The 23,255-nt window shown below is 38.3% G+C and overlaps 1 protein-coding gene across 2 annotated transcripts in view; it reads right to left on the reverse strand.

Annotated features, from left to right (window-relative positions):
• The window catches only part of LOC139691018 (cytochrome P450 9e2-like), a 38,698-nt gene extending 16,306 nt beyond the window's left edge, over window positions 1-22,392 (reverse strand). Inside the window, exons 1-8 of one of the 2 annotated variants that reach the window (XM_071588733.1) lie at window positions 22,286-22,392; window positions 15,376-15,407; window positions 11,890-11,998; window positions 11,402-11,724; window positions 9,372-9,627; window positions 8,331-8,480; window positions 7,961-8,222; window positions 7,233-7,484 (exon numbers count right to left, since the gene is read on the reverse strand). In XM_071588733.1, the coding sequence (XP_071444834.1) occupies window positions 7,233-7,484; window positions 7,961-8,222; window positions 8,331-8,480; window positions 9,372-9,627; window positions 11,402-11,703 (1,222 nt within the window). In that variant the 5' untranslated portion in view covers window positions 11,704-11,724; window positions 11,890-11,998; window positions 15,376-15,407; window positions 22,286-22,392. The remainder of the gene's footprint in view (window positions 1-7,232; window positions 7,485-7,960; window positions 8,223-8,330; window positions 8,481-9,371; window positions 9,628-11,401; window positions 11,725-11,889; window positions 11,999-15,375; window positions 15,408-22,285) is intronic. The other variant, XM_071588732.1, reaches the window with a different exon arrangement.
• Between the last annotated feature and the right edge of the window lie 863 nt (window positions 22,393-23,255).

Raw genomic sequence — 23,255 nt, forward strand, 5'->3', positions numbered from 1 at the left:
CCCCTGAACTTGCCTGACAAGTGACAGTGATCTCTCACTCTATCTTCGCCCAGTGAATATCCGCAAATATGACAAATAGTAGCTTTTTCAAAAGCATTAATTTCCTCATCACTCATTTTCAATAGGGGTTTACTGTTTTTGTATACTCCTTGCACAAAAAGCGACATTTCTTTAAGCTTTTCGAGAAATACTTCAACAGCGTTTTTACCCCTATAGAGAATAGGCTCAAAAAATTCACCAGTGCTGCTTGAAACCATAAGCAGACAAAAGGACATAACTTCATGTTGCTGACGCTTTTGAGTATATGAATGATCATCCTGTGGAAAACAGCTGGAAACCTTTGGTAGAACACATTCAAAGTCCGCATATGCCACGTAAGGAAGTCTGATTTTATGTGAAAAATTTTTGAATTTTAAATAAGCATCATTTCCTTCCGGTAGAATTATTCTAGAGGGTGAATTCAGCTTGCAATCAATTTTATGTCTTTCGAGGGATTCACTCGAAGTGGAATGCTTGAAACAAGCCTTGCATATCTTTACCCCATTGTTATTTTTCGTCAATTGTGAATGTACCAATTTATCAAAATTTTTAATCCAGCAATAATGAGAATTCTCACCCTCAACGATGTATAGAAGATCAAAATGATCATTTAGTTCATCTGCAACAACTTTAATGGGATACACATTATTTTTTTCATCTAATCCGAATACGTTAATGGAAATCTTATTCCTTCTTTCAAATATTGGAATTTTACGAATATCTACTGGATAATCGATACAATCCCAATCGTAGCCATTTTGAAATTCTAGCGTGTTATATTTACGAACTCGTTCTGGATGATTTTCCACATATTTTGACCAAATCGCATACTTAAAGCAAAATTTGTCACTGTTCTGAACGTTAATTACACTATGCGTGCACATTATTTTATGTGGAACCTTAATGAAAGATGACCCTCTTAGAGGTTTATATCGATTTATTCTCAATTCTAACCCTAAGATTTCAGCAAGTGACCACCCAGAACCTCTCGATGAACTTTCAGATTTCTCTTTCAAAATTTTTGCGAATAATTCTTCCGAAATTTGACCAATATCATCCGCTTCAAAAACCCTAACATTTTTTGTTTTAAAACATCGCTCCTGTCGCTCTTCATCTTTCTGGAATATAGCCTTTACCATTATGTTAATTTTTAGTGCTGTGTTTTGCAAAGAGTTCCGAATTTTATCAATCAATACATTTTTTATCCGATCCAAGAAACTAACCAAGTCTGTATACACTCCCAATCCAGGACTCACCCAAAAGGTTTTCAATCGGCCACGGACAGCGGACTCCAATTGTACTATTGCTGGTCCTCCACCTCCTCCAGATTGCTGGCCACGTAGAGCATGTCTAAGATGCACTTGGGACATCTCATGGGCGGCTAGGTACCGGGGTCTATAGTACACATAACACGTTTCACAAAGAACAAAATCCTCCATGATCACTCTAATTTTACTGGTATTTTTCCACGAGAGCTTTTCACTTTATACACGTCTTACTGCTTTGGAGGCTCTTGGTGTTATCACGAGAGAGTTCTCATACTCTGAGAGGGAAGTGGCGCTTCCGCTCATCCGAGAGGGATGGGGAGGGGAGGGACTCGTGTGGAGAAAGTTTTGAGGAAGGGGCGTTTCCGTTATGGATATAAGGACGTTTATGGATTGGGATCTTTAAAATAATACGTCGAGGTAAGTTTAATATTATTTTATTTTTATTAAATTATTTTTTTTAATTACAGACATATTTTCCCCCCAAGCATTTGCATTAAACTTGACTATATCATCAAGTGTTAATTTGAAATGCTTGGGGAGATATATCTTCCTCTGCATCCCTGCAAACATCACAGTTGCCTGTAACGTATCCCCGTACCTAGTTGTCACGATCTCCAACTTTTCTACGGGGTATTCAGCACCCTCTGCCAGATCCTCCTTCGTTAGATACTCAGCCTCCCTCTGCATATTGATGAGCATTTCCTTCACAGAATCCATCTAGCAAAAATAGGTGAAAAATAAATAAATATTCAAGACCCAATTTCAATTAGTTATGATAAATGCATATTTCTAATTCGAAAGTGAATATACTTACTCTCACTCAGGCAGTTGTGTTCGTTCGTTTAGTAGTCTCAAGCTTGCAGTCTCTCTTCGAGTTAGTTACTGGTGTAGTTTCAGTGTAGTTTCTCCGTCCCTCAAGCACGTCTCCTCGCTTTTTCAATAATGAGAACTTATGCCCCCTAAGTGCTCCTATTTATATCAGCAAATTCAATGGTTACACAATCGCTTCCTCACAGTTCTAAACTGAAACGCAACATCCTGGGAGATAATTAAAATTCCAATGAATAATAATCTGTTTACTAAAACACAACATCCTGAGAGACAATTAAAATTCCAACGAATAATAATATGTTTACTCCATCCTACGTTAATTTAAATGGACTAATCATTTATCTACCACACAAGTCCCCACATCCGCACCATGATTGAAATTCGCTAGGCTATCTGTGTTAATTAAAATTTTAACTATGCAGTTCCCACGGATTATCATTCCAGCGTGTGCGTGAGTTAATTAAAATTTTAATTATGTAGCTCATACATCCTCATAGCAACGTCTGAAGCATGAGATAATTACTATTGATATCACTTGACACGTGTGGACGAAACTTTCGACACTCAACCTCACGCGAGCTCATTTTTAAGTTATCGCAGAATGGCTTCACAAGCTATACTGTATGCATGCGTGAGATATACTCTGTTCAACGTTCACGGACGATTCATACGAAAAGCATTACGAATAATTACTTCTCGACTCGTGTGCGTGTGCCGTAACTGCTTCCGTAATTTGAATGCTCCATATATATCTATGGTTCATGTACATGAATTACAACGTAATAATAGCATTCGTCCTTACATTGAGTGCGAACTCTGTAAGAAGGAACCACACTTCAATGTTCAACCTGCTATAGACTGTCAGAGGTGTGTACGATCAATCCCGAGCAGTGTTAAGTTTGCTGAGCTAACAGTACTTCCTGGCTGTGACTCGAGTGACGAGGAATTTGATAGCGACAACTTATCCATCGGTTCCGTGGATACCATTGATTGCGACTCCACCTCGTCAGAGTTCGAAGCGTTTGTGTAGGTTGACAAGTGTACGTCCCGGAAGATTTGTAACACCATGAATTCATCTGAACCGTTGTATTCGTGTGTAAGATATAAGCTTTATCGTGTTCATGCCAATTTCTTACGGAGAAAATTACGGGGAGTGTATCCCGGCCTCGAGGGATTGAGATTTGGAACTGTATGTAAGACTTGCTTTTCCTTTTTGAGTGTAGCCCCTCTAGCTGTTGTTTATACTCATGAGCTTATTAATTCTAACGGTGACCTCCATCATGCGCAAGTCTGTGATATATGCGCTGATTATCCACCTTTAAAATGGAGGTCTATTAATGAGTGTCGTAGGTGTCGTCTCTCTTTACCATTGAAAGATGAGTACACTGTTACAACTGGCACACCAGGTAATGAATATAATATTTGGGATGAGGACAAGTGACTTAAGTAATTGGAAATTTAACCATCTATTTGATAATATTGTGACACATGTATTTTGACAATATTGTTGAAGATGATGAGTGACTTTCTGGGTTGGAAATATAACAAGCCATTTGGCCATATGTATTTATGTATAGAAATTTAACCATGTATTTGTCAATTGGATGATTTTCAATAAATTGAATATGTTATAACGCTCAGGGTTTCATTGAGTTTCACCTGATGCCTGATGCTTTTTGCTAATAACAATTAAATAACGCTATGACGTAAATATATATTGCGGGAATCTTCTCGTACTCTTAAGGAAAAATTATTTTTTTCCAACACGGCAACGTGGATAAAAAATATTTCCTCGCGCTGCCGGAAACTGCTATCACTAGCGTATTTTTTTCCAACACGGCAACGTGAATAAAAAATATTTCCTCGCGCTGCCGGAAACTGCTATCACAACTTTCAAAGTGAATAAAAAATATTTCCTCGCGTATTTTTTCGTGAATATTACGTACAACTAAAAATCAATTTCCTCGCGTTTCGTGAATATTTCCTCACGTAAAACTAAAAATCACTTAAAACAATATTTCCTCGTACAACAAACCCAGATGCCCCCAATCCCCCCCGACCCCCCCCCAACCGAATCACTTCTCTTGTTTAAAAATTGAAACGCCTTGCACGTTTAACATATTGACAAATGACTAACCTGACGCTTCAGACCTTCTCTTGTTTAACAATTGAATTCTCACTTCGACACCAACGCCACCTTTTCGTTGCGCTTTTGTTTAAACTATTAAATAACGTTTTTATATTGTTTAAACAATTCTGGGGCAGAACTCTTACTTTACTTCTACTTGGGTGAACTCTATCAAACCGACCTTCGTGTTGATTACTGTGTTTATGATAATATATAGATATATATATATATATATATATATATATATATATATATATATATATATATATAAAACACTTTTTGAAAGTCTCACGGACGTGAATAATAATGTATAACACTTAGCACTAGTGGACACAGACAAAAACACAGAAACACACAAAAAAAGAGACTCACTATTTTTCGAATTTTCGGTGGTCGTTGCCACCTTTATCAAGGAAGAGAGGGACAGAACTGAAGGGAATACGAGGGCTGGAGCGATGGATGGAAGGGGAAGGTGGCGAGGGAATTCCGAAGGGACGGGTTTGGAGGGGCAGCGTTAGAAGGGTGGGGAAAATGTAGAAGGTGATGGGGGTGGAAGGGGGATGAAAATATAATTAGAGCCGGGTAATTAGTGCCTAATATTGATTCCTGGCCAGTTCCAGGACTCCAAAAGCCAGATGAAGGATTGCTCTAGTGTTTTCAGTTTCAGAGGAGGATCAGAGGGTGGGAGGGATGCTATGATGGATACACTATAGCATTTATCAAAGGGAGTGTTGTGTTCGGAGGCGTGTTTGGGGCTTGACATGCTCCCTATCCCCAAACACGCCTCCGAACACAACACTCCCTTTGATAAATGCTATAGTGTATCCATCATAGCATCCCTCCCACCCTCTGATCCTCCTCTGAAACTGAAAACACTAGAGCAATCCTTCATCTGGCTTTTGGAGTCCTGGAACTGGCCAGGAATCAATATTAGGCACTAATTACCCGGCTCTAATTATATTTTCATCCCCCTTCCACCCCCATCACCTTCTACATTTTCCCCACCCTTCTAACGCTGCCCCTCCAAACCCGTCCCTTCGGAATTCCCTCGCCACCTTCCCCTTCCATCCATCGCTCCAGCCCTCGTATTCCCTTCAGTTCTGTCCCTCTCTTCCTTGATAAAGGTGGCAACGACCACCGAAAATTCGAAAAATAGTGAGTCTCTTTTTTTGTGTGTTTCTGTGTTTTTGTCTGTGTCCACTAGTGCTAATTGTTATACATTATATATATATATATATATATATATATATATATATATGTATATATATATATATATATATATCCCATATATTTCTTTAAAATATGTAACATTATATTAATATAAAACTTTAAATCAGTTTTTAGTTTATTTTACTTATATTTGATAGGATCAACTAATTTTGCAATGCCACGATTTTGCCAGCAAAGCACAGGAGTCATCAGCAAATACTTTTAGGTAATCAGGTAAAATGTTTATTTACTCACTAACTCTATCCAACACTTTGTTTGTCAGTCAAAAGGCGGAAGGACACTTAGGTGCGTAAAAGTTGACCATCCGAAGATCAAATCCGCCTTCACATTGAATTCTGGCCAATTAAAGAGTGCGGGGTCATTAGGATAGATTACGCTCATTACTCTCTTCGCGCGGTTTTGTCTTTTTGAAATCAAACACCAGGGCAGCATTGCAAACTGACGGTAGGTAACGTACTGCATTATTCAAAGGTTATTAATATTTTAAAAGGTTTTCTGTGTGCCTCAGTCTGTCCTCTTACAGTCTTCTCTTAAATTCTTAGTATTTTATATTTCTCGGGATGGAATAGATCAACATTCGTTTCATTTAGAAGAATGATCCAGCGCCGAAGATGGGTGTTCTGTGACGACAGCAATGAGAAGGGCTAAAAAAACACTTGATACATTTTCCGTTGAGATTGCATAAGAGGCGAAGAAAAATAAACTATTTAATTTCTTATCCATTCAGTTCTCCTTTCAATGATTTAGGAGATGCAAAGAAAAGAAAGTGCAAAGAAGATCCGCAATGTTTGCGCAGAAACGTTGTGACAAGAAAGCGAGCGTAACTGTGGTTAAAGAGGAACTGGGATTGGAATCCTAGCAAGCTCGAAGGGTAAAGCCAATACGAAGGCCATTAGAAAAGTACTGGACACTCGAATCAACTCATATTAACGAAGAAATAATACAGGCCACTCATTATTTAGGTAGATGGGATCATTTTGATACGCTAAGGGAGATAAGTTGCATCACCAATAGGTTCCGGGACTGATTCTTTCCTCATTCGATTTGCTATCTGATCAAAACATAGCCAAAAATAGAACAAACGACGCCCGATGAACCTAGCTGCGAGCCAATAACCTCGAACATACCCGTTTTATTTGTGAGGGCTGATGGCCCATGGCCGATGCTCCATTCCATTGCAAGTCTCCTGGGCGGTTTGCAGGGTTTGGCGAATATGCAATGTAAACGCTTTACTCGAACTCATCCATTGCTGCATGATGCAAATAAACAGGTATTTTTTATGTATAAGGGCATGCATTCATTTTGTAAATAAATAAGTGAAAAAATGGCTGGTGCTCTAACACTCCCACCACATACCCTTTCGGCTGCTTGTGGGGCATCGTGCAGGTGCTCACCTAACTTACAGGTGCTCATCTAACATACCTGTAAATATTTGTCAGGGCTTTGTTTAGTCGTGCTTTTCGACCAACATCTAATCAGATCATTTACTTTTAATAAAGATGTTTACTTAGAATTTCTTCTTCCTCACGTTCGTGGTTATCGCGCCAAAAAAGGCCCATCACATACACACATACATGCAGAAGGAAATCATTCGTAAAAGAGTTGAAACATGTTCATGGGACCTTAAAAAAATTATCCACGAAAACCCCGATACCAAATTTGGCCACGAACACAATACTTTCCAAGGAGAAATAAAAAAAGGTAATTTTTCGTTTTCTCAGCTCCTGGACACTCACCACATAGAATACGGTCCAGCAGATGCATTTTCTTTATACCATCGTATGTTATCTTCCCACCGCATTCTTTCATGACATTTCGGATTTCTTCTCTCAATTCCTTTTGTAACCTTTTTCCATTCTCTGAGGAAGATAGCTCATACATGGCGAAGCTTAGAAGCGCAGAAGAAGCTTCAAATCCCGCAGAGAAGAAGGCCATAACCTGCGCAGTTATGTCGTCAAGGTCGATGGTAGACAAAGAGGACTGGTCCCCTGAAATGAAACAGATACGCATCACAGTTCATCTATTCATCAGCGTAAACAACTGTATTAAATCATTCTGTAATATGGTATCCTCTGCGTGTGCACTTCCATAAATCTAAATGAATAATTACATAAACGGACTTCAATCGGTTTGATGTTTCAAATAATGGTGGTGTATATGTTTATAAACATGAGCCAAATTATAGGGTAAAAACCTCTTAAATGGCCGAAGGAAATATATTGAGTGTCAACTCTGATTCTCTAACGCGGTACTTATTCAACGTGTCTTGAAATCTGAATCAAGCACTCGTATCCACCCAGCATAAATATAAGAAACTTCGCATGCTTTTAATTATATGAGAATACAACCCATGTTCATAGATGTACGTATTTATAAATACCGCAAACATATTTTCTTCAGCATTGAGAAAATGTTTCTTCGGACATTAAAAAAATCAATTGCATACAGCGTTGTCCATACTGACCTTCAAAATCTAGTTGTGGTTCACCTTCATTTTCGTCTCTTTCATCTTTGAGAAAGCTCAATCCGCCTCTTTTGATAAGAACGAGGTGGTGAATGAAATCGCCCAAATGTTTCGTTTTCACCCCCAACCTTTCTTCCTCGTCTAGAGCTTTCTCCCTAGCCTCCACCAAATTCTTAACAAATCTGCGGAAAAACACCGCAGTTTCATCCATTGTGAAACGGATCCCAAGGACTTCCATTATTTTCGGGGCGATGAAGAAGAACTAATTGATGAAATGGGGAGGGATAAATGTTTTGATTTAATTTGGAATCATCAGGAAATGAATACAGATATAACTTTCAAATAAATGACATTCAAATGGCAACCATACCATCAGCATTATTGATCTCTTCCAAGTCGGTTTGAAGAGTAACTTCCCCATCCTTCGGAATTCAGAAGATTCTGGGTTCCTCACGGAGTCCAAATTGATTCCAAAAGCACACGCAGCAATAACGGCCATGGTGTAACCAGAGGTAAGATCCTATAATATTATTTCATACGTTTTGTGCATTATTCCTGAAAAATATAACTGGTAATCACCAGTGAAAAATGACGGAACAATGAAAGGCAATGGGCCGAAATTCTTTCCAAGGAGTAAAATTTTCCCTTCGGCATAAGAATAATAATACTCGAACATTATTCCTTGGAGATAAAAATATTACTCATTATTCCACCTATTGATAAAAATAAGCATTTGGAAAGAGAGACGTCACTAGCAGGAAAAATCAATTACTGGTAACACCCTGGTATTGGCGTATTATTATGATTTTCACGGCACTAAAAAGTAACCATGCGTGATTTACATAAAATCTGTGAAACAGCAAATGCCGCCGCCGTTGAGTTAAAAAATACAAATAACATATTTTATTCCAATATTTCTTCACCGGTATGAATTGGATTGAAATCACTATCGAAAGCTAAGGGTGAAAGCAAAAAAATATTATTGAGACGGGGTTTTCCCCGAGATAGCGGTGAAGCTACTGATTTTCTGCAAGCGAACATAATATTGCCAGGTAAACAAAAATTTGATATTTCATATGTATAAAGTTCAGCGTCCATGAAAAGTTATTCTGGAAATTTAGAGGGAAACAATTAGAAGAATTAGTCACGAATTCAATTGTCCCAACGCAATTTTGAAAAAATATAACTCACCCTTGGATTCACAAAATAAGTAATTAATTATTTATTCATTAAGTGAAATATTACTATTCACATAAACTATTATTAAATATTATTAAACTGCCGTCTCATGCAGAAATATGTTGCTGATTCCCAAATATAAATGCCTAGGTCCCGAAATACATTACAACCAGAAGATTTATTTTGACGTCCATAAAGCTCCACGTGTACCCCGACTGCAGTTAGCTCTGACCTTAATTTCCACGATGTCTTCTCCCTTTTCGATCCTGTTCTTCAAGAAATTGGTCATCTCGTCGCCACAATTGAGGATGAGAGGGAGCATGGCCTTCATGCGGCCAGAGGTGAAGGTCGGAGAGATACGGGTCCTCATCTCCTTCCACTTGCGGCCCCTCAGGTTGAACAATCCTTTCCCGTTCAAGGGGTCATTTTCTTCATTAGTGTGAAATGCTCGCTCGAGGAATATGATCGAATCCTTTACCAAAATATGTCTGAGTTCAAAAGATGAGAGCATGATCAGGAAAGGCTTTGAAACAAAATGATCCATACATAAGCATATCTTAGCATATAGTATCTTAGCATTTTTATACCACCATTCTTACTTGCATTTCATTAAAATTAATAACTCTTTGCGATATCATTTGTTAGTCTGAAAATGAAGTGGAAAAAAATGAAGGTCTATCATTTGCCTCCTGATTTTTCTGTGAAGATAATTAAAAATGTATATGTACATACACAATAAAAACCATGCTGAATTGATTTGACTCTAAACTTAATATTAAATTTTATGCATAAAATGGTTTTAAAAAAGTATAGGGAGGATTGAAGAAAGGAATGAAAGAGGGTAGAGAGCTAATTAAGTGAAAATATGAGGATGATCAAGCTTTAGTTATTCGGTCATCTAAGGGGTTTCAATCATAGCTAAGCGTGTTAAAGTGTGAGAGATATACGAAGAGAATCAATCAAAAAATGAGGATGTTCGAGAAAATCGATCTATCGGACAATCAGATTATTAAGCCATAGGAAGGAAAAGTTAAACATTGAATTTGAAAGGCATAAATTAGGGTAAGTAAAACTTGTTTGGAAAGCATTTCAGAGGAAAACGGGCGAAACAATAAGGCATTCAAAAATGATTAACCTTAGATAAATATGCATTTACAAAGAGGAGGAAGTTTATTGCCAAAAAATTGTATTAAAAATTTCAATAGATACGAAGCGTAGAGCCTTACGGCACGGAAACTTGGTTGTTGAGGCAAGAAGATAAAGGTAGATGGGAGACTTTTGAGATGCAAATTGGAGAAAAATGAACAAAATCAATTGGACGGATAAGTAACAATCAAAGAAAAACCGGAAAAGAAAAAGGAAAAGAAGGTGGATGGGAGAAATCCAATGAGGGCAGAAAAAATGGATGAAGACAATAGGATTTTGAAAGCTGGAACATTGGAGAGCATTGGGTAAGCGCCGTAGAGGAAGGAAATCATCAGGCATACTGGAAGGTACGAAGGCTGATAGAAAGTATGCGGAGGTGAAAAATGATAAACTCAATAGAGGATTTGATAAGGTATTTAAAGTTAAACAGGATGAATCAAATTCTACCTCGACCGGTAGATTAATGCTAAACTAAAAATTAAAATTTTACCGATTATTGACAATTAATTACAAGCAGGACTTCATCAAAACGTACACATAACATATACATACTAATTTGAGCTCAAAAGAGGAGCGAGTAGTAGTTAATTGGAAAGGTGACCAGAAGCATAGGATTGGGTGGGTGGGATTTTGAGGGAGAGGAGCAACGGTGATGGGAACGGGGCGTAGCTTCCGCTTTAATCTCCTTCCCAGAAAGACACATCATAACCTTCCTCCCGACAGATAAGCGCAGTTGAAGTATTTCCTTCACGGTGCCGTGACAAGGATCTCAATGCTACTGACTAAATTCATCCCGATATATGAATCCAAATCCAAAATCCTCATTCTCCACCCCGGACCCAGTGTGAGAGGTCAGAACACAGGCCAACTAACCACACTCTCTCTGCCCCTCAATAGTTGAGTCCCGAATGAAAACCATAATTTTCGCCAAATAATCCAGGCTTTCAAGTTGACAATATTTTTATGAAGCATTCTCCTTATGTCTGTGGAACACAAATCAATTTCCAAGGGCACATTCAAACGCTTGCATTCAAACCGATAAATATAATTACCCTTAGTAGTTGATACAATAAATCGATCTTTCAAACGATAATGTGTTATTAAAAGTATTCTTACTTGATCAACTCCGGGTCTTTTATCATTATTGCTGGATTTATGGATTGCATAAATCCACCGTATGGCTCATCTCCAAGACTGTTGTACACATCGGAAAATCCCTCGTTAAAGCTCTTCAATCCCAGCATTACTTTCCACGTGTGTCCGAAGAAAGGTATCGGCCTGATTTTCACCTCAGGAATCCCTCGCTTTTTCCAGTAATCAAAGTTTTTCGTGGTGTAAATATATAGAAGGCCAATAAGGACTGCTGCCAGCGACAAGATGAACCTCCAGTCTCCCAATATCCACAATAACGATGCCATTATTTTAGCTGTTTAAATTCCCTGTGGGAAAAATAGTTGAATTATATATTTTTTCACTCAATTTGGAGGGTCAAAGACCCTATAGTGTCACTCACTCATCAGTACCTGACTTCTCCTCCTCCTCGGGGTCATTACTTGCCCCCGAACTCACCTCTCTTGGGCTTACTTTACATTTACATTACTTACCCGCGACTCACCCGTAGCGTATCAAGGGCTGACACACGCAACACCTCCCCTTTTCAATCAGATAGAAACAAGGGAGACTTGTTTCTCTCGCTCACCAAGACCAAGTCACCTCAAAACACAATGCACAAAATCATAATAATAGCAATCCCCTTTAGCAATCAATTTCACCTTATATGATGTATCGTTATGACCAATTTTAAATAAATAGTTACCATAAATGTGTGAGAAATAATATAACTAACCATAGAGTATATAAGATGAGAAGTTAATGTAACAAAATAACTTTTTTTAAACAATGCTACTTATTCTAGGTATATTAAATCACTAACGCATTTACGTAGCACACTTGAATATATTGTTCTCGGCAATTATGCAAAATAGAACGCAATCTATTTATCTTTTACCCGATGAAGGTTTTTCTGACGCATAACTGCACATGTATCTCTCCTTGCGTCAGGTTCACCAAAGCTACTCTTCCACCACTTACGATGTCTTTAGCCCTAGTAGAGTGTGGAATTTGTTTCACTGACCCCTGAATGTTGCTAACAATCTTACTATTGAAGATTTTGCACAAGGCTTTGCGGCTATTGTTATTACGTCCTCTAGCTCCCCTAATTACGATGGTAGGACCGACAATCATCAAAAAATTAGAGAGTTAAGACTGTCGAACGGAATAGATTCAAGTATTCGTTTTTCCCGCGCACTATGCGCGACAACAATTAAAGGGGGAACACCTAAGAAAATAATAGATACACGCTGTCGAAAATAGGAATACACAAGATTAAATTCCTTCAATTCACTCTTAAATGCTATTTGCCCCTTAGAGTCATTGATATAATATAGTTTTCGTGTAACAATTCCACAGTCACTTCATTCACACACTCTCTCAGTTCAGCCAAACATTTATGCAATCAATTTTCTCTCAGTAGTAGTTTTATGGGAGGCGACCGTCAGCTAAGGTCATTTGCGCCATTAGGGAGGGATGGGAAAGGAAGGGTGGAGTCGGTATTAGTCTTCTCTCGTCGAAAGGCGTCAAGGGGTCCGCAGTTTAACGTCTAATCCGACGGACTCACTCAAAGTGCTCTCAACAAAGCACCTCAAGTCGGATCGGGATACCAATGAAAAAAATCTGCCACCTCCGGGATACGACCCCGGGCCCTCACGGTGGGAAGCCTGTACGTTGGCCACCTCACTATGCCGATCCCCACGATGAGTTGTGATATCACCGGCATAACTTGCTAGTCATCCCTGCGTAATGGGCAACAGTCATAGGATTTAGCTCCAATTCAGCACGGTTATCGTAAGTGACGACTTTCTATTCCCTTTGGTATAGTTCCACTTCATCATTAGAGTCTTAGTCTTGGGGTTTGTTTCTATTTCTCTAAAAGATAGTCCTCGACCATCACCCTCCCACCCTGCATAAACACAGGAATGGTAATGTGACCATCTCCCCCTGTAGGAAGTCAGAAAAATAACTTCAGTCAATTTGAGTGGACTTTTTCCCTTTTCCTTTCTTAATGACCGCGTTCACTCCGTCCACCCTTACCACCGTGAAAGAGCCTACCCAATGCGAGGCCAGCTTCTTCCACTGGCCCCTCCTCACTATATCATCTAACAAAATTTTTCTGCCCTTGGAGTGATTTTTCTATGTTTCTTATTTCAAATCCTTCAGGTAATCATCGTAACAGAAACGGATATCGGGATTATCCTTTTGTAACATCCCTGGTAAATTACCGGCCTTTCTACCGAACTCATAAAGAGTGAAAGTGGCAGACGGATGAGGAGTCGTATTGAGAAGACGGATGAGGAGTCGCTTCCAAATATTACAATGTCGTCTAAATACACAAAGCACCTTAATCCTGGAATTTCGCTCAGTACGGCATTCATTAATCACTGGAAGGTGGCCGGAGCTCCCTTCAATCCGAACGAAATTCGTAGTGGCCATCGAGCGTACTAACAGCCGTCTTGTTTTTGGTCATTTCATGCCATTGAGATTTGGTGATAGCCGCTAGCAAGATACAACGTACTGAAATACCTGGCCTTCCCTAACGGATCTAATATTTCTGTAACGAGTGGTGACGGCAATGCGTTACCCACAGTGGCCATTTAATTTACGGTAATCCAATACAATCTTCAATTGAGGCATGATGGGGGCATCCACTTTTCTAAGAATTACTAGAAATAGTGAATTCCTGGCACTCTAACTGGGTGTAACTATACCATCTTGCAGCAAGCTATTAATTGGTCGGCTCACCTTCTATATGTGCGCTTTGGGAATACGATAAGGGCGCATATTAATCGCATTGTTTCCTTCACGCGATGGTGTGGGAAATTCATGGGCCACAGCCATAGTAGCAGTCAGTTTATCGCCCGCCAAAAAGAACACATCATTATAACCGTCACATACATGTATCTCCAGGAACTCTTTTAATTCTCCCTTGCTTAAATGGCTTATCTGCAATTCTATTCTTAAAATTTGCTTTCGAGAGATCAAACCTTCTCCCCCCTCGGATATAGTGTTCACGGAATCCAACGCTATTTTTTTGCGATTCATTTTGAGATATTGAATCCACAACTATTTCTTACAATTCTCTTCGGGGTATTTCCCACGCTAACTCATCCTCGGTCGTGTTAATTACATTGGCCACTCCATTCACTCCAACCGATAATGCTTCAGCCAAATACACACGATCCTTTAATTTTTCCTCATGCAATACTCCTTCTCGGGAGGTGGTCGGAACCCTTATCACACACTCAACTGGGATCCTTATCTTCCGTCCCATTGTCGTTGCACGTTCCGTTCCCTTTTTCTTATCCATTTCTAAACTCCATCTTCTCATGAAAACCTTTCCTTGTGCTACATGAATCACGGCGCCCAACTCTCTCAGCAAGTCTCTTCCCATGATTCCATCGGGGTTCAGATAAACTAGTCAATAGTCTACACTATAGATAGAAAATAGTAAATACCAATAAATTATTTAGAAATTCCGTTTGGTCTCTTTCTCCTGTCTCTCTCCCTTCTGTTAGGTCCTCTATTATACCTTTCACTCTTACTCATTCAGAGGGATAATAGTGGGTTCCCTTTTTCAATGCGGTAGATTTTATCAAATTTACGTCGGCGCCCATGTAAAGCAAAAAGCACAACTTCCCGGTTTTACTCTTAGGACAGTTCAATGTTGTCGAATCTCTCCCGCTGGGTTCGCCTGAGCTGCCACAAAATATTTGCTTGGGCCTTGGATAATTGAAGCCAAACCTCGCCCTGCCCTATTCTCTTGCTTCTCCTCGGGAGGTGCGGAATACACGGGGACAACGTATCAACGACTGACGCATACAACAGTATGTGTTTGTGTGTGTGAGTGTATATACACAAATGTACACGCATGTATAAATAAGGCTGGCATGTGTATAAGGAATCGAACCAGGGAGATCCCGGGAAAAAGATATGATCGAACACAAATGATGAGTAAATTTTAACATAAAACTTACCGGGTTCTTTTAATTTTACAGGTTTTGTTGTCCTGAAAAAGGCAAAGACAGCGTTAAGTATTCGTCAGTTAGAAAAAATTTAACATAATACTTTAATAAATAATATTAATATGTAAACATAAATTCAAGATAATAAAAGCGAAATATATTTTCAAAACTTCTAACAAACGCTGAATTTGAAAAATTAGGCTGAAGTTGTTTAGAGAACGTCGAGAAATCGACTTAGTTAAAATATAAATAAATGAAAAGACTAACTTTGTAGTTCCACATGAACAATTTATTCACACGACCTGGGTTTCGAAGTAAAACTTCATTATCAGGTGTCATCAAGTTATACTTCGAAACCCGGGTCGCGTGAATAAATTGTTCATGTGGAACTACAAAGTTAGTCTTTTCATTTATTTATAATGAATCGGTTCCATAAAGTTACGCCAGAAACCATCAATTAGTTAAAATAGTTCGGACTTCAATCGTCTGCCCGACTTTATTAAATATTATAACCATTTTCATAACAAGAGGCATATGTCGCACGCACTTAAAAGAGGATATTTCTGTCATGAGGGAGTTAGGAGGAGCGTAAGCATGATAGAAAACGTAACTGTAACCTTAGCCAAATTTTTTTCTACTAGTTTTAACGATCCTAACACCTGTCACTGAAAGTGTCACAGCTTCGTGAACAATCGCCTCCTTATTCTCGGTGAAATTTTTTCCTTAGTCAACCACTCCAGATCTAACAAACAGCCTCTGAAGTCTAACTGAAAAGTTGATGAGTGAAAACATAAATGTATATCCTGAACATAATACCCCATGGGTATGAAATTCTCAGAGAAACTGCAGAAGGGAAAAGGACAGATGGAAGTAATATTAAGGCCAAGTTAAAAAAGAGCTATAAAAATTAACGATGGTCGGAGTGTATCATTAATGAGAAGGGGGGGAGGCGAAATGGGGAATGATTAAGCATGTACTAATCCGTAACAAACTCATTTTCAAATAATCATATTTTGCAACTAGAAGCGTGCGTAGGACAACGATTTTCACCTTGACGGGAGATAAAGGTGATGACTTACAAGGCGTTAATTTAGAGTCTCGTCACGCCAGTCAGAGGTGAGGCCGCAATAACGCCTTGAGAGGTGTGCTGGGGAGGAACATTATGTGGAATCTCCGAGTGAGTCGCACAAAGCATAGCGCGATCTGTAAACTATCCTGGGTATATTTATACGGAAGTGGCGGTGAATATTAAATGTAGTTAACTCGCGTGTCGCGAGTGACTGGCGGTGAGTTCGCTCACAAAATTAGGGAGAGGGAAGTATGGAAATTTTTGAGGGGGCGGTGCTTAGAAATTAAACAAACAGAGAGCCGTGTCTCCTGGGCTACTCTTAGATGCTCTAGCCTTGCCTCGAACATTATTCTCCCAACGATCTTCTCTCGCCCAACGTTCTTATCTCGTATAAATGTACATATAGGGCCTATATCTTGGGGACTTGGTGCATCACGTTTCTCTCTCCTCATCGTTATTGTTGGGCATAATACGATATAGCGGAAGTTGTATAGATAAAAAAACATTAAAACTCATGCTAAATGTTTCATAAAATGGGAGCAGAAGTTTATCCTAGTAGCAAAGAAATTTAATATTAGCTATGGAAGAGGAAGCTCCCCTGCGAGGTCATGAGCTGAAACTCCTCTCGCTGTGTTGGCCCCGAGTCTCTTCTCGAGGGCGTCTCTCTTTGTTGAATGCTTAAAAGGGAGACTTAAGCCGGCTTATCTTATTTGTTCTTTCATTTTTTACACGTGGGTAAGCTTCTTAAAACTTCGATGCCCTGAACCAAGGCCACAAAGTCATATTCACAGGTTTGGATCTACTTATTATGGAGCTTTGAATCCCGAGCCGACATTTATTTACTATTGCCTCATTCCTAAATCCGATATTGATGCAGAGGGTGCCTTACGCTACCCGTCGCACCTATATATAAAGGAGTGTCACAGTAATAACTCATAAAGTCGATAAAATATTTAATCACCTGGGACAATTTTTATACAGAGCCTGTAGTTAGTGATTTCCGGTTGACAAATGTCTCCAAAAATGCATTTTAAACTAGTTACAACTAAGCTATTATTTTATAACAATCTTCTCATTTGCTTTAGGTTCTACCAACATCTCATTATGTTCTACCTCTCAATTTCATGATCCATACTAGATTATTTTTGATTTAAACTTGTTTCTATCATTTTTAATTCTTGATGCAAAAACTTTTTCAACATATTCATTACCACAAAAATAAAATATCTATTAACGCTCCCAGGATTTAAATTCGAGTAAATTGGAACTGTAAACTGAGCCGAAAAGTGCTAAAATACAAGTATTTCTATGCATATCGTGATTTCAGGGTTGGCACTCCTGGAGGAGTGACATACTACGTCAGTGACACGTAGGACGGGTTTCACTTCCGTAAGGGACTTTCAAACCAAGCGGTAGCTATACTTTACCTCCCAGAAGGAGAAGATTGTGTACATCAGGCAAGTGCTCCTATTTGTACTGTAAAATATTTTTAACTTCTATCAAATGATCTTTACTCCTAGACAAATGATTGCATGATAAAAATTACTTCCAAAATTAATCCAGGTATAGCAATATTTTAGTTGTTGAATTTAATTGTTGCCGGCGCGCGTTTCTCCAAAACCCGGAGATAATTAGTAATATTATTAAACCGAAGACCGATAGTCATGTCGCTCTAACATAGTACAAAATAATGCCAAAAGTATAAAACACAAAAAAAGGGAAAAAACGAGACCTTCTACGCCTGACCAGAACACGCTCATAGTCACATTCCACCGGAAAATTGGATGCATATGGATTGGATTCGAAAGTTACGAATATGCAATCCCCCTTTTTTGAATTAGATTGTGGCAAGTCTTGGTTTTCAGGGCGCAGAGCTAGAAGGCCACGAACCATGGTGCTTGACCTTCCGGCAGAATTCACACTGCTCATCGAGCCTTCGGCTACAAGGTCCCAATAGTGATGTGACACCCCGGAATATCTATGACAGTCTATTAAACGTCTTAGTCCCATGTTATGGACGTTGTATTAACTCTATAAGGGACATCATCTCTATCAATAAAGGTAAGAGTTGTTTCTCATTATTTTAAAGGGTACCATTTTATTCAAGAACGGGATTTCTTTATCAATGCATGAATTTTTTAACCACGAGTCAACAGTGTAGGAATGATGAGTTAAACCTTGGGATAGTAACCACTTCTGAAAATTAGTTAACAAATCTTTTTACGTCATTCGCCCTCGGTAAGTAAAGATGTGTCAAATAAGGCGGCATTACGGTGATTATGTAAAGAGGTATGACTATATATAGAGGTATATTGTCAGTTTCACTACTCTTAGTATAAAGGTTGTTGAAACTATTGCCTATAGTATGGTATTTTGAAAACATACATTCAAATCCTTGGTGATAAAATATTAGCACATGAAAATAGCCAATTTTTTATGACTTTTAACTGAGGAAACATTAAAAAGATAAATACTTTCTCTTTAAAATGTCAATTCTACCATTCTCACGAGGCTCATGTATTCGGATTGAAAATATGAAAACTAGCTGTATGTCAGCGATGTACTTTACGAAATAAAACGTAAACAGTGTCAGAATATTGAAATACTGATTCAGTAAAAAAGTAAGGGCTATGATATACAGGCCCTGTATACGAGCTCTATGAACCAGCAACCGTATCTTGCTTATTTCTCGAACAAGTTAGTAAGTAAACCCTCTTGCCGTAACGTAAATTATACTTAATTCATTGGGACCGTCTGCAAAATTTCATGGGCAGAAATTTTAGACCAGTGTAAAATCAAAGCAACACTTATCCAAACAGCAAATGAATTTCGTTATCTCTTTGAAGATATTACATTTACAAGCTGCATTGGTAACTTTAGGTTGGTAAGGGTCCGTTTAGTGATTGCGGTGTTGCTCTGAAGATTTTTCGAAGAATTTTACACGCTCCTTAATACATCATTGACTAGTTGTTTGCAAAGAAAGCACTTAATGACTTGTTTTAAAAATCAATCACAGAATATAAGTTGATGCATAGAACAAAATTGAGGAAGAATTTGCAGTTAAATATCTTTTTCTTTCAGAGGACCTGATTGAATATTTTTATATCTCTTTGTAAATAGAAAATGGTAGTATTTTTACGGGTAACCGTCTCATATTGTGATGGACGAAGCTCTGACGATATTACATTCGATGTGATATGTTCCTTATCAAAGCAAGTGGCAATTTAGATCACGACAGCTAATATCTACTCTCGCCGAGGAGTGACACAACCACGCTCGGGCGTGTCCCTGCTTACTCCGAGGAGCCATTGTTTCCTTCGCCACAAAACTTAGCGCATAGAATAGAGAAGGTCAAGGTGATTCTTGTTCCCTACGTGATGCAAACTGATGAGGGCGATTTGTAAACATCTGAAACATCTAAGATGGCGAGCAGAAATATAAGTAAAAGTACATACAAGGGAAAATAATTTTTTTCTGTATTCTATCATTTTCTCCTTATCGTACTTATTTACACCGCTTCAGTAGTCGTACACTCAACTCATTAAATCGGTCGCCTAAAATTGAGCACTATGTTCCTTCACTCAGTTTCCATCGTTTTCTTTCTAATTGCTTTCCCATGGATGAACATTGAAGTTTGGCATGCGGACCTTGATCTGTATTATTACCCTCTCATTGGAACACAAAAAAGCGCAAGCTCGGGCTTTATTGCGATAGGTTTATTTGATATGTATGTTTTTCATTTGTTTAAACCTGTCCCCCAGGGCCCATTGAAAGGACGGAAATGAATACAAGTATAACAAGAGCTCTCACCATAAAATCAAGATAAAAATCAATAGCGATGTTAGTTCATTCCTCCGCCCCATATTTGACGAATTCGATCAATAGATCTTGGATTTTTTTTTCTGGACTAACAATTATCCAAGCACAGAAGGATAACTGATAAATTTTGTTTTGAGTTCGTTGCTTTGCTCATGCATGATAGGGCGGGCATAAGACGTTTAAAAATAAGGATCTCTCATACGTAGCTCGCGTTTATCTGTTTTATAAAGCCCTTCCCAAACAATGAGACAGCAAACAGAGCGTCACCTGAATTGAAGAATCAATAAGATAAACTAGTATGACATCGTAAAACCAAGACGACGACGGTTAATCTATAAATTAAGATTTCTGAGCGCCTTATTTAACTCGGTCATGTCGACATACGTTGTTCAAAATTTCAATTTGAACACTTCTGAAATTATTTACAATTCCGGTTGATGCGTCCAACGTAATTTTGTTTAAAGAAAACAGAAAGAAGTCTTTTGGATTGTATTATCTAGCCTGTCTTTTGAATGGAATGAAAATACCAATTCGTTCGATTTTTTCTGTTTTACTTGTATTTTATTTTTATGAAATTGGGCACCAACACTGACTCAAACTGAGTGTATATATACACTCATATACACGTGAGTGTGTGTGTACATATATATATATATATATATATATATATATATATATATACATACACACACACCCTCGTATAAACTGCTAGTTCGTTGTCATCTCATAATATCGAAGCAAAGTTGAGAATTATGGATTATTTTGGATTACAGGCATAATCATTTAATCCATAGTTATTCCTCTATTCAACCTCAACTACATCCAAGTTATGGCTTTTTCGAGGCCTAATCTCCACAGGAGAAAGAGCTGGCGTCACAAAGGAGAAGTTATCTCTCAGCCCTATGTGCGATTTTCACACTCCGTAGTAGGAGGGGAACTCAACCATCAAATACCGCACCAACCTTCCAGTTAACTACTGCGATATTACTTTGTGAATGTCCACAGAAATATTATAACGGAGATTTGATGACATAATTACAATTCTACAAAAACTAGAAGAATCGTTAATGCGTTTGCAGAAAATGAATGTGTTAAAATGAATTGTTAATAGTTAAAACGAAGGTTTTATTTTTTCCAAAATATTTTTAAATTAGGTAACTGTGGTAAAAGGTGCATAACACAGTTACCTCTAACGCAAAGCACTCTGGTATTATGTGCAACATAATTTTCATGACAATAGTCTTCTCGGAGGTACCTACCCGAAAGTAATTTTGACTTGTTTTTGTAACTTATCCTTAGTTATAATGAATGGTTAGTTTATATTTCGAAATATATATATACACACACAAATGTATATATATATATATATATATATATATATATATATATATATATATATATACATACATACATACACACACCCACACGATTTTATTTACTTGAATAGGCATTCACAGTCTAAGGATTTTCCCGTTAAAAAGTTGCATGAAGTAAATAATTGCGCAGATGATTGGCAGGTGAATCATGTAAAGTCGTAAAGCTGATGAGAAAAGGAATTTGAAGCTAATTTTCTATGTATCTATCAGGATTACAGCATTGGACTCGTAAGTCACTGTAATCTCCAGAAATCGAAAGTGGAAAATATTAGTAAAGTTACGAAGTTAAGCGTTCCATTTCATCGCGACCACACGAAAAGAGATGCATGAGACGTGGGCGTGAGCGCTTCTCTCGGGCGGCAACACCGTCGCGAGTCCATTGGATCGTCACTCTAAACCACTACACCAAGCTAATGCAACGAAAACTGATTTCGGCCGTATTGTTACCTGATGGGCCCATGTCGATGGATACCTCAGACTTGAAACGATTAATGTATTTCAAATGAGCGAACGAAGACTAAGAGTAGATATTGCGCTTTGTCCTTAATTCCGCCGCGCAGAGATGAAATTTACACTTAAGCTTATAAATGATATACCAAAGTATTATTGAAGAAACTTGACGTGAATACTGCAGATGGGCGGGAATTTAATCACTCACCTGCTTATCGGCCATCCGGTTATCAACCGATTGCACTGATACTAGCGGTTTGAATGGACGGAGCAGAATCAGAAGCTGCTTCTACGCGGACTCTCCGCTCAACACTGGCGTGCCGTGTCCTTGGGCACACCATTACCCAACCCAGGCAAGTGAATCCGTCACGACGACGTCATTCCCATGGCCAAACATAGCAGGCTTGATGAAAACCATACTCCACCACCCTCTTCACAACTTTTCAGTCCTAGATCATCTCCAAGAAAAAACGGTCAGTGCACTGTCAGTGATATTTAAGATTTTGATTCTTTTTCTTCGATTGTCGATAACTGCGTTGAAATTGGTAGCTGAGGGCTTTAATACTAATTTCGAAACTTTTTAGCTAAATTAATTGCAAAAAAATACTTTTTTTGTGGTTCCAAATAGTAATAAAAATAAAATGATAAATTTAAAAAATGCCGTATTAACTACGCAACGGCAGCTTTGATTTATTTATGTGCCTCCAAAATTCACGGAAAATGAATTTATTTAACAATTTTAAGCTAGTATCTACTATAGTCACTGCTGAGTGACACCTCGTACCCTGATTAAGGTGCCTGGAACCACCGAAATATTGAAATATTTTGTTTTCATTTTGGTTAATCTTTGAAGAAAACAATTTTTTTACTCTATATGTCCAGTAAAACTCGTTTATAAAGATCCAGGGTGTAACAAAGTCTCGCATATAAAGAGGTGAGTTCTCAATCTCTTGGATTTTCGTTTTGTCGCACATGTTAATTATCCCGCATATAACGAGTACGCATGAAACGAAATCCCCGCTATAGCGAACTTTACTTTGTTCCCTTGTTCAATTATTACCTCTTTTATAACGAAATTCTCGACTTTTCTCTCAGCTAACCGCCCCTTTCCGCTTCGTTATTTATTCTCACAAGTGGCAAGTGACATGAAGAGTAAATTGAAAAGCCGTCTTATTGAA

This window comes from Hetaerina americana, unplaced genomic scaffold (genome assembly GCF_022747635.1).
Source record: "Hetaerina americana unplaced genomic scaffold, ioHetAmer1.1.p SCAF_3, whole genome shotgun sequence".
Classification (NCBI taxonomy): domain Eukaryota; kingdom Metazoa; phylum Arthropoda; class Insecta; order Odonata; family Calopterygidae; genus Hetaerina; species Hetaerina americana.